The sequence below is a fragment of the Narcine bancroftii genome, chromosome 14 (assembly GCF_036971445.1).
Source record: "Narcine bancroftii isolate sNarBan1 chromosome 14, sNarBan1.hap1, whole genome shotgun sequence".
In the NCBI taxonomy this organism is placed as follows: Eukaryota; Metazoa; Chordata; class Chondrichthyes; order Torpediniformes; family Narcinidae; genus Narcine; species Narcine bancroftii.
In genome coordinates this window covers 62,414,886-62,429,983 of record NC_091482.1, presented here as the reverse complement: position 1 = coordinate 62,429,983, position 15,098 = coordinate 62,414,886, and the positions used below count along the sequence as shown (strand labels likewise).

The 15,098-nt window shown below is 36.8% G+C and overlaps 1 protein-coding gene across 10 annotated transcripts in view; it reads right to left on the bottom strand.

Annotated features, from left to right (window-relative positions):
* The window catches only part of LOC138749377 (CTD small phosphatase-like protein 2), an 81,935-nt gene that overhangs the window by 16,661 nt on the left and 50,176 nt on the right, over positions 1 to 15,098 (bottom strand). For all 10 annotated transcript variants that reach the window (XM_069910604.1, XM_069910605.1, XM_069910608.1 and 7 more), the window contains 4 exons: positions 12,032 to 12,152; positions 7,854 to 7,965; positions 7,120 to 7,206; positions 2,330 to 2,392 (listed from right to left, as the gene is read on the bottom strand). In XM_069910604.1, the coding sequence (XP_069766705.1) occupies positions 2,330 to 2,392; positions 7,120 to 7,206; positions 7,854 to 7,965; positions 12,032 to 12,152 (383 nt within the window). The remainder of the gene's footprint in view (positions 1 to 2,329; positions 2,393 to 7,119; positions 7,207 to 7,853; positions 7,966 to 12,031; positions 12,153 to 15,098) is intronic.

Genomic DNA, 15,098 nt, shown 5'->3' with positions numbered 1-15,098 from the left:
AACACTCTAATGTGTAATTGGATCCTTTATTTCCTCACCTGGAGAGCACAATCAGTGAGGATTGGAAAGAACATCTCCTCCAATCTCCATCAGTATTGGAGCACCATAGGACTGCATCCTTAGCCCCCTGCTCTACTCGCTATACACCTATGACTGTGTGGCCTAGTACAACAACAGCATCTACAAATTCACTGACGATACCATGGTAGTGCATTTTTAAAAAGGGACAATGAGTCAGGAGGGAAATTGAAAACTTGGCCAAATGGTGCATCAACAACCCCACACTCGCGGTCACTGCAAAATCAGTTGACGCTTGCGTCAAATGGAGAGGGGAGATGTGGTTGTCCGACAAGGGATAAAGGACAACTCAGGAGGTGAAGGGGAGATTGGGGATAAATAAGATAGAAATAGGAGAATAAGGAAAATGTTAGATGTTGTAGGAATGTTGTCTTATAAAGAGTTGAAAATAAGAAAACAGAAATGGAAAAGGAGGAAAGGTAATGATGGAAAAACGGAAAGAGAAGATAAACAAAATATAAAAGGGCTACGCTGAACTATATGTCTTTAAATATTAATGGAATACATAACCAAATTAAAAGGAAGAAACTACCAAATTTAAATGAATAAATGTATTCCATTAGAAAAAATAACATATTGGTTAAGAAATAATATTGAAATATTCGAACAAGTATAGGAGCCTTACATTAAATACAATAGCGAAAACCTACCGGGGACAAACATTACCTAAGTTGATGGAAGGAGAAGGAAAGAAAAGAATGGACTCAGTAGAATTTCTGGTGTAATTTTGTTGAATGACAACATTTTCTGACTGGCTTAATGCAACCTAGATTGTATACCTAAAATGGATGAGAGGGGGGGGGTGGGGGGGTGGTTTGGGAGGAAAGGGGGGGGAGAAAAAGTCACTGTATATGTGTGAAAAAGAAATAGTGTATATCATGGCTAATGTGATTTATGGTGTGAAAAATAAAAAAAATTATAAAAAAAAACAAAAAAAAAAAACAAAAAAAAAAAAAACAACCCCACATTCAATGTCACCAAAACCAAGGAACTGATTGTTGACCAGAAAGGGAAAATGAGAGGTGTACAATACTGTGATCATTGAGGGATGAGAGATAGAGAGGGTAAGCAAATTTAAGTTCTTGGGAGTCACTACCTCAGAGGATCTTTCCTGGAACCAACACATTAATGGTATTGTGAACAACACACATCAGTTTGCGGTGGGTTGGAATGACATTGGAAACCCTAGCAAATTTCTACAGATGTGTGGTGGAAAATTTGCTGACCGGCTGCATCACAGTCTGGTATAGGGACACTAACACCATTGAGCACAAAACTCTGCGTTACGTGAATGGTTTTATAAATCCAAATGACAATTTTTCTCAAGCAAACTATTTCAGTAACATTTAGGTCAAGATTAGTGGTTCTCAACCCTCCTTTCCCACTCCCATAGCACCTTAAGCAATCCCTTACTAATCACGAAGCACTTACGGCATAGGGATTGCTTAAAGTGGAATGTGAGTTTAGGGAGGCAGTTCGAAAATCACTGCTCTAAACCTTTCCCATCCACGCACCAGTCTAAATATCTTTTAAGTGTAATGATTGGCCCCGCTTCTACCACTTCCTCTGATGGCTTGTTCCAATATACCCACCACCCTCTGTGTGTGAAGAAAGTGGCCCTCAGATTCCTTTCAAATGTTTCTCCTCTCACTCTAAATTCACCATCTGGAAAAAATGTCGATGATTATTTAGATCATCTATGCCCTTCATCATTTTATAAACCTCTAATAAGGTCCCCTCTCAGCCGTCTATACTCCAGGGAGAAAAGTCCCAGCCTATCCAGCCTCTTCTTATAATTCAAGCCCTCTAGTCCTGGTAACATTCCTAAGAATCTTATCTGCATTCTTTCCAGGTTAACAACATCTTCTCTATAGCTGGGTGACAAAAACTGCGCCCAACACGCCAAGCGTCTTAATGTGCTGTACAGTAAAAGCCCTGTTATGTGGAATTCAAGCAACCAACAGCCTCAAGCGACTGGCAAAATAAATAGGCAAAAGGTATGGGTTTAAAATTGGCATGCCTTGCTGTTAGTTCACCAATTCATGCAGCAGAAAACCTCAAGCAACCAGGCAAATGACTTATCCGGCATCTACCAATCCCCATAGGTGCTGATACCAAGGGTTTTATTGTATTACGACTTATGGTGCTAAATAGGTGGAAAAAAGTTGAGAGCCACCAATCTAAGGGAAAGCTACAGCTGTAGACCACTATACACCATCATATATTTTTACAAAATTGATTTCAAACTCACCTCATAAATTTGAGACATTCGTTCCAGGAATTCTCGAAAGTAAGGTCTCAATCGTACATAAACCTAGAGCATGAAGTGTGGAAAAGTTATTGAAATTTATAAAATCACAAAGGACTGCATGACAAATACTGAGGAATATAATCACTAAACAAATGATAACACAGTAAATGATAGGACCCTAAGGAGCATCGATGTATAGAAGGATCTTATCCATAACTCCATGAAAAAGGCAACAAAGCATAAAGCAAACTGCCATCAGCAAGAGTGTAAAAGTCAGGAAGTTATATACAGCTGTACAAAACTTAGATTAGGTCTTATTTGGAGTATTCTGTGCAGTTCTGGTCATTGCATGACATTATCACATTATTCAATTATACATTGTCCTATAACACCAGTTCACACAGTTTATATTCTTTTCTTGTATTCTCACTCTCTAACTCCTTATTTTACAGCTTTAGTTTCTTTTCTTTCTCGAACTGCCCTCATTAACCAATTGCTGAACTCCACAATGTTTCTCCATGCTAAGTGTGCCCTTTTCATATCCATCTCTCCTCAGTTCTCTGCCTCTTGCTCAAGTTTTGATGAAGGGTTGCTGATCCGAAGCCATTTCCCTTTCCACAAGCACAATTTTTCAAACAGCTGGCAACTGACCTGTGAATGTTTCTTCCAAGTTTTGTTTTATTTCAGATTTTCAACATCTGCAGTTTTCTTTAGACATTTTCTTCTCTCCTCTCAGTGTTTTCTTTCCCCCACTAGATAATGAGCTCTTGTTTGAATCCTACAGACAAGACTATCTAGCAACAACACACCCCAAAGGCTGTCCCTAGTGAATTGTCCTTTCTGAGAAGTTTTTTAAAAAATTTTTTTTAATTTTTCACACTGTGAATCATGTCAACCAAAATAAGTTCCTCATTAAATTTACACAGTGACCTTTTCTCCTTTTCCCCCCTTTCCCCTCCCTCCCCTCTACCCATTCCGTCCAAAGCCCATTAGTATTCAACACATACAATACAATAAAACCATTAAACAATATATTCACACAAAGGAAAATAAACAAGAAAAATGCATCATCTATTTATTACACACTGAATCTAGTGGTTTTGTCTTCTTATCATTTTCATTTTAAGGGATGGAGGTCCTCGGCATGTTCTCTCTGTTGTGTTCCATGTACGGTTCCCAAATTTGTTTAAACATTGTGACTTTGTTTTTTAAATTATATGTTATTTTTTCCAATGGAATACATTTATTCATTTCCATGTACCATTCCTGTATATTCATGCTCTCTTCCATTTTCCAAGTTGACATTATACATTTTTTTGCTACTGCTAAGGCTATCATAATGATTTTTTTTTGTGCTTTGTTCAATTTAAGCCCTAATTCTTTATTTCTTATGTTATTTAAAAGAAATATCTGGTTTTTTTTGGTATGCTATTTTTTATAATTTTATTAGGTATCTGATTTAGTTCTTCCCAAAACGTATTCACCTTCACACATGTCCAAGTTGCATGTAATGTTGTTCCCATTTCCTTCCCACAGCAAACACATCTATCTGATAATGTTGAGTCCCATTTTTAACCTGTGTAACCAATTATACTGTATCATACGTAACCTTGTGTTTATTGTATTCTTCATAGTTCCAGAACATAACTTTTACCATACTTCATTTTTTATCTTTATGTTTAAATCCTTTTCCCACTTCATCTTAGGTTTATAGTTTATTTCATCATTTTCCTTATCTTGCAGCTTAATGTACATGTTTGTTATAAATCTTTTAATTATCATTGTGTCTGTAATCACAAATTCAAAATTGCTTCCTTCAGGTAATCTCAAGTTGATTCCCAATTTATCCTTTAAGTAAACTTTATATGATATGCAAACATTGTACCATGAGTTATTCCATATTTGTACTTCAACTCTTCAAACGTTAATAAATTATTTTGCAAAAACAATTTTCTATTCTTTTGATTCCTTTTCTCTCCTATTCTCTAAAGGAAAGGTTATCTATTGCAAAAGGAATTAGCAGATTTTGCATCAATAATAATTTTGGTATTTGGCAATTCGTTTCCTTTTTTTCTTCATCCATGTATTAAGTAAAAGATGCAATACTGGTCAGTTTTTATATTGCACCAGTTTATCATCCCACTTATAAAGTATATGTTCCAGTACCTTCTCGCCTATTTTATCTAGTTCTATCTTAGTCCAGTCTGGTTTTTCCCTTGTCTGGTAAAAATTTGATATCTCAATTGGGTGGCTCTATAATAATTTCTAAAATTTGGTAAATGCAAACCACCTTGATTACACCTCTACGTTAATTTATCGAGTCCAAGCTGCTGAAGATCCAGCTGCGCTGGATGGGTCACGTCTCCAGAATGGAGGACCATCGCCTTCCCAAGATCGTGTTATATGGCGAGCTCTCCACTGGCCACCGTGACAGAGGTGCACCAAAGAAAAGGTACAAGGACTGCCTAAAGAAATCTCTTGGTGCCTGCCACATTGACCACCGCCAGTGGGCTGATATCGCCTCAAACCGTGCATCTTGGCGCCTCACAGTTTGGCGGGCAGCAACCTCCTTTGAAGAAGACCGCAGAGCCTACCTCACTGACAAAAGGCAAAGGAGGAAAAACCCAACACCCAACCCCAACCCACCAATTTTCCCCTGCAACCGCTGCAATCGTGTCTGCCTGTCCCGCATCGGACTTGTCAGCCACAAACGAGCCTGCAGCTGACGTGGACTTTTTACCCCCTCCATAAATCTTCGTCCGCGAAGCCAAGCCAAAGACCCTTGGTTTCTTCCCTTTCCACAAGAATTTCCTTATTGTTCTCTTTAGTTCATTAAAACAAATTTCTCTTAAGGGAATTGGTAACGTTTGAAATAAGTATTGTATCCTTGGGAACACGTTCATTTTAATGCAGTTCACCCTCCCTATCAACGTTAACGGCAGTTCTTTCCAATGTTCTAAGTCTTCCTGCAATTTCTTTATTAGTGGCTGATAATTTAGTTTGTACATGTAGCTTAAATTATTATCTAACCTGATCCCTAGGTATCAAAATGCTTGTTCTTGCCATTTAAATGGTGATTCTTTTTTAAATTCTGTATAATCTGCATTATTTATTGGCATCACTTCACTTTTATTTGCGTTGATCTCATACGCTGATATTTCTCCATATTCCTTCAATTTCTTATGTAATTTTTTTATTGATATCTCTGATTCTGTTAAGTATAATATAATGTCATCTGCAAAAAAGCTAATTTTATATTCCTTCTCCTTTATTTTTATCCCTTTTATTTTATTTTCTATTCTTATCAGTTCTGCCAAAGGTTCTATTGCTAAGGCGAATGAAGGGGATAGTGGACATCCGTCTAGTTGACCTACTTAATTTAAATTGATTCGATACATATCCATTTATTGTTACCTTCGCCAACAGTCCATTATACAATGCTGTAATCCAATTTATATATTTTTCTGGTAGGTTGAACTTCTGTAATACTTTAAATAAGTAGTTCCACTCTACTCTGTCTAAGGCTTTTTCTGCGTCTCAAGCAACAGCCACTGTTGGTTTCTTATTTCCTTGAACTGCACGAATTAGATTAATAAATTTACAGACGTTATCCACTGTTCGTCTTTTCTTAATAAATCCAGTTTGATCTTGTTTTACTATTTTTGGTACACAATCGGCCAATCTGCTTGCTAATAATTTCGCTATTATCTCATAACGAGTTAAGTAGCGATATTGGTCTATATGATGCTGGTGTTAATGGATCCTTCCTCGTCTTTGGTATTACTGTAATTATTGCTGTCTTACATGAATCTGGCAAGTTTTGTGTTTCTTCTACTTGGTTCATTACTTCCAGGAGAGGAAAAATTAGTAACTCTTTAAATGTTTCATAAAATTCTATTGGAAATCTATCCTCTCCTGGTGTTTTATTGTTCAGCAGCTTTTTAAATACATCTTTGTACTTCTATTTCAAATGGTTTTATTAGTTTGTTTTGTTCCTCTTCTTGCAATTTCGGCAGTTCAATTTTAGCTAAAAATTCCTCTATTTTGTCATCTTTTCCCTCGTTCTCAGTTTGGTATAATTGTTCATAAAATTCCTTAAAGTTTTCATTAATCTCTGTTGGGTTATATGTAATTTGTTTGTCCTTTTTCCTTGATGCAAATACCGTTCTTTTATCTTATTCTGATTTAAGTTGCCAGGCTAATAATTTGATGTTTTTTCTCCCAGTTCGTAATACTTTTGCTTTGTTTTCATTATGTTCTTCTCCACCTTATATGTTTGTAATGTTTCGTATTTTATTTTTTTTGTCCACCAATTCTCTCCTTTTCGTTATATCATCCCTTTTTACTAATTCCTTTTCTGTACTTTCTGAGAAGCTTCACAAGAAAATGCAGGTGATCGACTGAAAGGGCTGGATAAAGTGGCCATAGAGAAGATGTTTCCAGTAATGGGAAAGATTAGGACAAGAGGGAAGAGCCTTACAATAAGAGGATGTCCCTTTAGAACAGAGATGAGGTGAAAATTTATTTAGCCAGAGTGGTGAATCTGTGGAGGCCAAATCATTGCATAAATTTAAAAGAAGATTGATAGGTTCTTGATTAGTCAAAGGTTATGGGGAGAAGGCAGGAGAATGGGTTTGAAGGAAAAACACATCAGCCATTGAATGGCAGAACAGACTCGATGGGCTGAATAGCCAATCTCTGCTCCTACATCTTATGGTTTTAAGGTGAAAAGAGATCACAAAGGGTAAAGTGTGGTCCAATGTTTCCCAGATTGCAAAAGGTTATCTCACCTGGTAAATCACATCCTGGAAAAGGACAGGAAAGGTAAGTGCTGCATCATCCAGTTCATTGAGACTACAGTGCACCAAGGTCTCATCCTGCAAAGATAAAACATTTTCAAGTATCACAAAACAAAGTACAATTAAACTGCCATTTTAATATACACTACAGCAAGTGGAGTCATAATCTTACATATGACAAATTGAAAAAAAAATCCTATTTGAATTTACATAACCAACCTCATATATTTGCACACACTAACTACAAAAGAATCAACAACTTGATCACATTTTTTTTAAGGTGCCTACCTTTGCATCAACTAAACATCGCTTCCTAAACAAATTAATCAATATCATATATACAAAAAGAAAAATAAATTTGAAAATTAATTCTACATTTTGTTATCTTGCACTCTGAACAGCTTACACTTTATTTCAATTATTTTTACTTTATAAATGGAAGATACAATGATCATACAGTAAAACCCCTGTTATCTGGAATTCAAGCAACCAGCAACCTCAAGCAACTGGCAAAAAAAAAAAACAGGTAAGAATGCAGAAGTGTAAAATTGGTGAGCCTGTCGTTAGTTCTCCAATAACGCTAATATGAAGCAACTGGAAAATTCACTTCTCCAGCATCTACCATCCCCATGCATGGTGGATACCAAGGGTTTTATTGTATACAGGTGTGAATATTTCAGAGCACATTATTTTATACATACACTTTAAAAGAAAATTTCGCTCACCAAGTCTAGGACTAAGGAGAATTCAGGTGTACTTCTGGTTTTAAGAGGCAGGGCTGGTTTCCGACTGAGCTGTTCTTCTGTTAATGGTGGTACATGCTTGATGAAGTAATAACTATCGAACAAGCAGAAAGAAACAGTAACAATGTAATGTCTTAGCTTGTAAAGCAAATGTACCGGTTTTATTTGCACATGCATTATATCTATACTTATTTACGCATTGTGCACTGACTTCCACTGCGTCACAGCTGATACATCACGACCAAAATCAATTGGTCCCAAGCACCAGTTTTGAATATACATGACTGAACACAGATATTCCCAAGAGCAGTTACACATGTGCGGCGTGCGCACACACGCACATCAAAGAAAATAAATTTCCCAATAAATACTTCAAGACTTCAAATAGAAGCAAGAATCTAACTGTATCAGTACATTCATCTCTGCCTAGATGCAAAACTCATTTCTTCAGAATTAGGAAACCTGTATCTCTCACTTTTGCATCAGATCTGCAGACCCTTCTCTTCACATTACTACCGAATTACATCTGCTGCTTTTATGTAGTAATCTTTCTTTAACCATCTTCTCCAAATATAACTAAATAATACAAAGGATAAAAATGATCTCATGTATGTTCTGACAATAAATTTAAACTTTAATATTTATAGCTTTGGTACATATACTGACCACTAGAGAGCAGCATTTGAATGCAGAAGGATTTACAGTTGGCAGTCAGATCTGGAGTTATTATTAATTTATATTAAAATCCATGCTAAAAGGATGGGTACGATTCTAAGAAATCTTTGGTGCAGGCTCTGCCATTCAATAACATCACAGCTGATCTGATCTTTAACCTTAACTAAATGTTCATTTCTGTTCTCCATACTAATAATTCCAAAAATGAATCCCTTCCTGACTGACAATGTCCACACCTCACTGAGTTGCAAATTCCAAGGTTTCACACCCCACCAAATGACATTTGACATTTCCGTTTAAACATAGCCCACCCCCACCCCCCCCCTGTCTGACAGAAAAAGTTTTCTAAGGCACTAAAAAGATGATCATGGTAGGAAGAACAAGAAGTTGAAGAGCATATTCAATTCCTTGAATTTGTACTGCCACAGTAAGATCATTATCGAATCATGAAATCTAAGGTTTCACAGTAATATTTAATGTTCATAATTGGTGACGGTGTTGTAGATAGCAAGCAAGGTTGTCCAGGGCTTTAGCAGGATATTGGTGAAGTGACAGATTATGTTATATTTTATATTGTACAGATATAGATATGTTTTAAAAGGAGATAAATTAATGGACATTTTTTTAAGAATAGGTCACAAACACCACAACACAGATTCTCATTTAAAATGCTAGAGCTCTGCTCAAGCCAGACAGTCCAGGTTCCCAATGCCTTTGTAAAGACAATGAAAACTGCTTTGCTGAAGGACTTCACAAGGAGGTGCTAATTGAACACGCTGTGGAGTAATGGATTTTGTTTTGGAAAGCAACGGATGAACGGACTCAGAAGATTGGGTCCGGTGCTACAATCTGTCTGAATGCTGTTTGCTCTTTTTAGGAAGGTCATGTGGCTTTGCAAGCAGAGAAAGTCAAACAAGGTTTTTCTCTGTGAGGGAGAGAGAGAATTCAGTTCTACAGTTCAGTAGTAGCAGCTGGGACTGGAACATGACAAGCTGGCTAGCTTGTGGAAAAACCCCATAAAGACGGGTTGTGAGTTCTTAGTTCAGCCTAGTCAAAGCCCCTGTGTGTCCATACAAGAGGAGGTGGCTGTATAATGTTTCACTTGAAATAAGGGAAACAAAATGGAACTCTGTGGTGACCTGGAGGAAGGAGCTTATTATCTGGAAAACCCTGATGGGGCAAGTTTCTTCAGCAAGACAATGAAGTGGCTGAACGAAAGGAATTAGTTATGTGTGTCCAACGAGCAACAAATCTCTCTGAAAACCAACAAGAACCTTTCTGAGTGGTAACTATTTACCTTTCAAACACCAAAGCCTGGTTAAATTCATAAATGTTAAATTCTGTGCACGGTATAAGAATTGCCTGCTATCGGTGAACTGGGAGGAGTGGGAGATTGGACTGTGAATCAAAGAACTTCTGAATTTACCCAGACACATTACATATACATGCACTTAGAATTAGAAAGGGGTTAATAGTAATAAGTTAAAGTTTGATCCTGTTTTTATGTTTAAAGTAACATTTGTTTAAGTAACCATTTGTCTTGGTGAATTTCTATTGCTGCTGGGTTTTGGGGTCCTCTAGGCTCGTAACAGTAAGAAAGTGGAAGGAGCATTGGGAGGGGGATCAATCCCAACAAATGTGAGGTAATGTATTCAAGAAAAACAATTGGGGGAGGGACAGGGACATGGAATATTGATAAACAGAGGGACCTTGAGATTCAAGAACATGGTTCCCTTAGAGCTATACACAGGTATATAGGGTGGTAAAGAAGGCATATGGTATGCTTGCCTTCATAGGTGATAGCATAAAACATAAAAGTTGATATGTTACGTTTGCAACTTTACAAAGCACTGGTTAGGCTGTATTTATGCAGAGCAGAGTGTGCAATTCTGATCACCACACTATAGTAAAGACATGATTGTGTTGGAGAGAGTGCAGAGCATGAGGAAACAAATGGTAAAACTAAACAAAAATGGGAACAAGATTTAAATATAAAGATAAAAAAGGAAACATGGGAGAAATTATGTTCTGGAACGACGAGAAATACAATAAATACGAGGCTGCGTATGATACAATATAATTGGTTACACAGACTATACATTACACCGCAAAAGTTAAATAAATGGGACCCAACAGTATCTGATAGATGTTTTCGATGTAAAAAAGAAAGGGGAACAACAATTCATGCAATCTGGACATGTGAGAGAGTAGAAAAATTTTGGGATGATCTCAATCAGATATTAAATAAAATAACAGAAAACAATATACCAAAGAATCCAGAGATCTTTCTCCTAAGTAACGTAAAAAATAAAGAATTTGGAATTGACTTGGAAGATACACAAAAAAGATTTGTTAAGATAGCTCTAGCCGTAGCAAAAAAATGTATTATGTCAACCTGGAAATTGGAAGATAATTTGAAAATACAACAATGGTATATCGAAATGAATAAATGTATTCCATTAGAAAAAATAACATATAGTTTAAGAAATAATATTGAAATATTCGAACAAGTATGGGAGCCTTACATTAAATACAATAGCGAAAACCTACCGGGGACAAACATTACCTAAGTTGATGGAAGGAGAAGGAAAGAAAAGAATGGACTCAGTAGAATTTCTGGTGTATTTTTGTTGAATGACAACATTGTCTGACTGACTTAATGCAACCTAGATTGTATACCTAAAATGGATGAGAGGGGGGGGGTGGGGGGGGGGTGGCTTGGGAGGAGGGAGGGGGGGGAGAAAAAGTCACTGTATATGTGTGAAAATGAAAAAGTGAATATCATGGTTAACGTGTTTTATGGTGTGGGAAAAAAAAAAAGAGAGTGCAGAGCAGATTCACCGGTATGTTGCCTGATTGGTAACTTTAGCTGTGGGGAGAGAATGAATTGGCAAGACTTGTTTTCTCCAGGGTGACTAAATAAATGAATATAAAATTGACAGGGTAGATGGTCAACATTTTTCTGCAAGGTAGGGATATCAAAAACACAGGGTATTTAGTTCCTGAGGAAAAAGCTTTAAAGGGGAGTTCTTTGGTTACACAGAGTGGTTAATATCTGGAATGCCAGAGGAGATGATAGAATTAATTACAAGGACAAGAAAGATTTAGACAAGCTCTTGAATAGGCAAGTCAAGAACAAATAGGGGTCTACTGTTTGCAAAGATTAGTGTAGATGGGCAAAAAGGCCAACATGGATATGAAATTCACAATATATGTTGTAGAACTCTTTAATGAACAAATCTAAAAAGGTTAGTATCCTAACAACTAACTCCAACAAAACTGGCAAGAAATGTGTGTGAAGGATTGAATGGCCTCATTCTTCACAGTACTAAATTATAATTAACAAATGCTGTGGTGGTTTTAGGCTTCAGCCTTCATGCAAGTGAACAAATTGAACACTCAAAATAAAAGCATCATATCTTTGAAACATGATGATAAAAACTGATCATTCTACAACTTCTGATAACAACTGTTGTCAAACTTACGGATCAAAAACCTCCCAATCTTCTTCATAGCTTGCCTCTGGATGTGCAGGTGGCTCTGGATAAGTGTCAGGAGAAGATATTGTCTTGCAGAGTTCTGCATTCGTCACGTTCAATTCTGGGACTAAAATATTAAAAATGAAGACAATAAAAATTATCAAAAGGTGGCTAAAGTTTTTTTAGAAGACAGCATGTTCTCCATAATTGCTATGTTCAAGAAAATGATAGACCTTCTGACATCCACTTTCCCTCACAAGCTGCATACCATTTCATTTCTTAAATGAAACATGAGTGAAACACAAAAGTCTACAAATACTGTAATTGTAAAAACATAGAAATGCTGGAGGAGAAATGATATATCTTCGCCTCCTATTGACACCGTGATACCTGCTGAGTTGCTCCAGCATTTCTGTGTTTTTATTACAGTGTTTCTCACCGTTACACCTCCAAAGTTACTTTTTCCAAAAAGCTACAACTTGTGAGTTTGTCCAGCACTTTTGTGAATTGCACAAATTAATCTGGCAGACAACTCTATTAATATACGAAGTAGAAATAGCAAAGGATGTGAATGTTCTGCCAAAAAGATGTTTCCTTTGTGTATGGTATCGATCAATGGCACTTTTAGCAGGTTTTCATGCTTATGCCATGAATTTCAAAACCTAGACAATAAATAGATCCTTGCTGGAAAAATTATCCGGCAATACAATTCTCCAAATGTAACAGTACATCTGAATACCATGCTTGATTCCCATCTTGCTTTCTGAAGTACAACAATCAGATGAGATGCTCATTGCAATTTACAAAAGCTTAATTCACAAAAAAAGGTTTTCCTAAAAGACAATTCAGAAGGTTTTCTTTAAAATTCTCTATTTTTGTTTGGGGGAGGGATGGGAAATTGTTAACAGAATTGAGTATTTTCAGTAATTAAAAAATTTCACTCAGGAGATGCTTCAATTTTGACTCCATGTAGAGGAACAAAATTGAAATTGAAAAAGAGATTTAAAGTTATGGTAATTAACTATTATTTATCACCGTGTACAAGAAGTCCACTGTCATAATTACTTTAAGTACGTTGCATGGCAAATAGGATTGGTCAGTAGAGCACATGCACATTTTGAAACCCATGTTTACGTTCATAAAGCAAAATTAAAGACAATTTTGCATGGTTAACATTTATTGCTCAGCTTCCTTCTGCTCATTTGCTTGGCTCTCAGTGCCACCAAGCCCCTTCGGAATATTATGTTGCATGTTATCCATCACCTCTTGTTCTTCCCAATTCAAGAGACTACAGAGTCAGAAAAATAAAAACCCAAACAGCAGATGCTGAAAATCTGAAATAAAAACAGATTGTGCTAGATACAGGTCCTGTGCAGAGAAACAGCTAATATTTCAGGTTAGGTGCTTTTTTTCAGAACTGTGAAGAAAACAAAAAAAAAGCCTCAGGGAAGGTGGGGTAGAGATAGATAGAGGAAAGGGATATCGCTGATAAAGGTGTGGCTATGATTGCCCATAGAATAAGCAGCTACAAATGAAGTAACCTGGTCAATGAGATTGCTTCATTAAGCATTTTCTGAAGGAGAAATCAGAGCTTTCTACCTCATGTCACTTTAATTCTCTACCTTATTCCACTCTGTCCCATGTGCTGTGCCCTCGTGCATAGTTATAAAGAGGTACAATGCATGCTTAAAGAATGGCACCTCACTTTCTGTCTGGGTACATTGGAGCCTTCTGTATAACTTGATAATTGTAAGAAAGAGCCATCTGTGATGAGGGCAGGAAATGCTGGTGGTGCTCAGTGAGTTTGATGGAGAAAGGAACAAGGTTCTCGTGTCGTGTCGAGAGCCCCATTGCCACCTCTGTCAGGACCTTTTACGTAGAGCGTTCACTCAGTTTCTCTTTCCACGGATTTGACCTGACCTGCTGCACATTTCTTGCATGTGTTTTTCTTTAAAATTTCAAGCATCTGTATTTTTTTTTTAAACTTCATCCATCTGTGATGCTCAATCTCTCTCTTTTTTAACAGTCTATTATCCTGGGTTCTGCACCCCCGCATTTCACATGTATAACATTCTTTTGACTGTATTGTCACTCCAACTGCCCTCATTTCAGCTTTTCTGAACAAAGAACCATGATTTTCCTCCCACACTGCCCCCCATTAACAAATGACCTCAGTCACAGAGTTATACAGCAGAGAAGCAGGCTCTTTGGCCCTTGTCCTCATTTATAGCTTATCCCCAGTGATACCATGGCTTAACCTAACCAGAGATATTCCCTTTGCTCTATCTATTCATCCCTCACTCTCCCCAGCACTGGATACCAACTCTGACATCATATACAATCCTGAGCTTCTTTTGCCTGTGGGACAGGCAAAATTATCACTTATTAGAAGTGCAAAAAAAAACTACACTTCGTACACATGAAAAATATATAACTGTAAACGGATTTGTTAACGTTAAATAACTGTTAACAAATGTAAACAAACTGACCTAATTTTAAAAAAATTAATAAAGTGCAAAAGTAAGAGTCCTTAAATGAGTCCCTGATTGAGTTTGCTGTTGAGGAGGGGTAGCAGCTGTTACTGAACCTGGTGGTGCGAGTCTTCTCAGAAGCTAAGCAGGCTCAGGATTGGTCAGTATTCATATTAGATATGGTTTGCCATCAAAAAAATTTGTTGAACTTCTGTTATTACCTTATTCCCCAATATTTCTCTTGTCTCAGTTTGTAAATGACCCATATTAATTTTAATTCTTTGCCTGTTTACCTATCTATAGAAATGTTTACATTCAGTCTTTACATTTATCAGTGCTTTTCCTTCTTGTATTAATTAACTTCAAAATCTGATTATAACATCTGATTATCGTCAACGATAAAATTTATCAAGCTACTTGTTTCTAATTCTGACACATCACCGTTATGACCTTTTTTAATAGCTTTGTAGAGGGCATCTGTATGCTAGTCAGCTAATTGAAGTCAGCATTATATTGTAGTTATGAGGTTTAAAATCAAATCCACAAGGAAGTCTTTTGCCACTTGGGTTTCTGAGACAAACTGCCCCAGCTCTTCTCCAGCT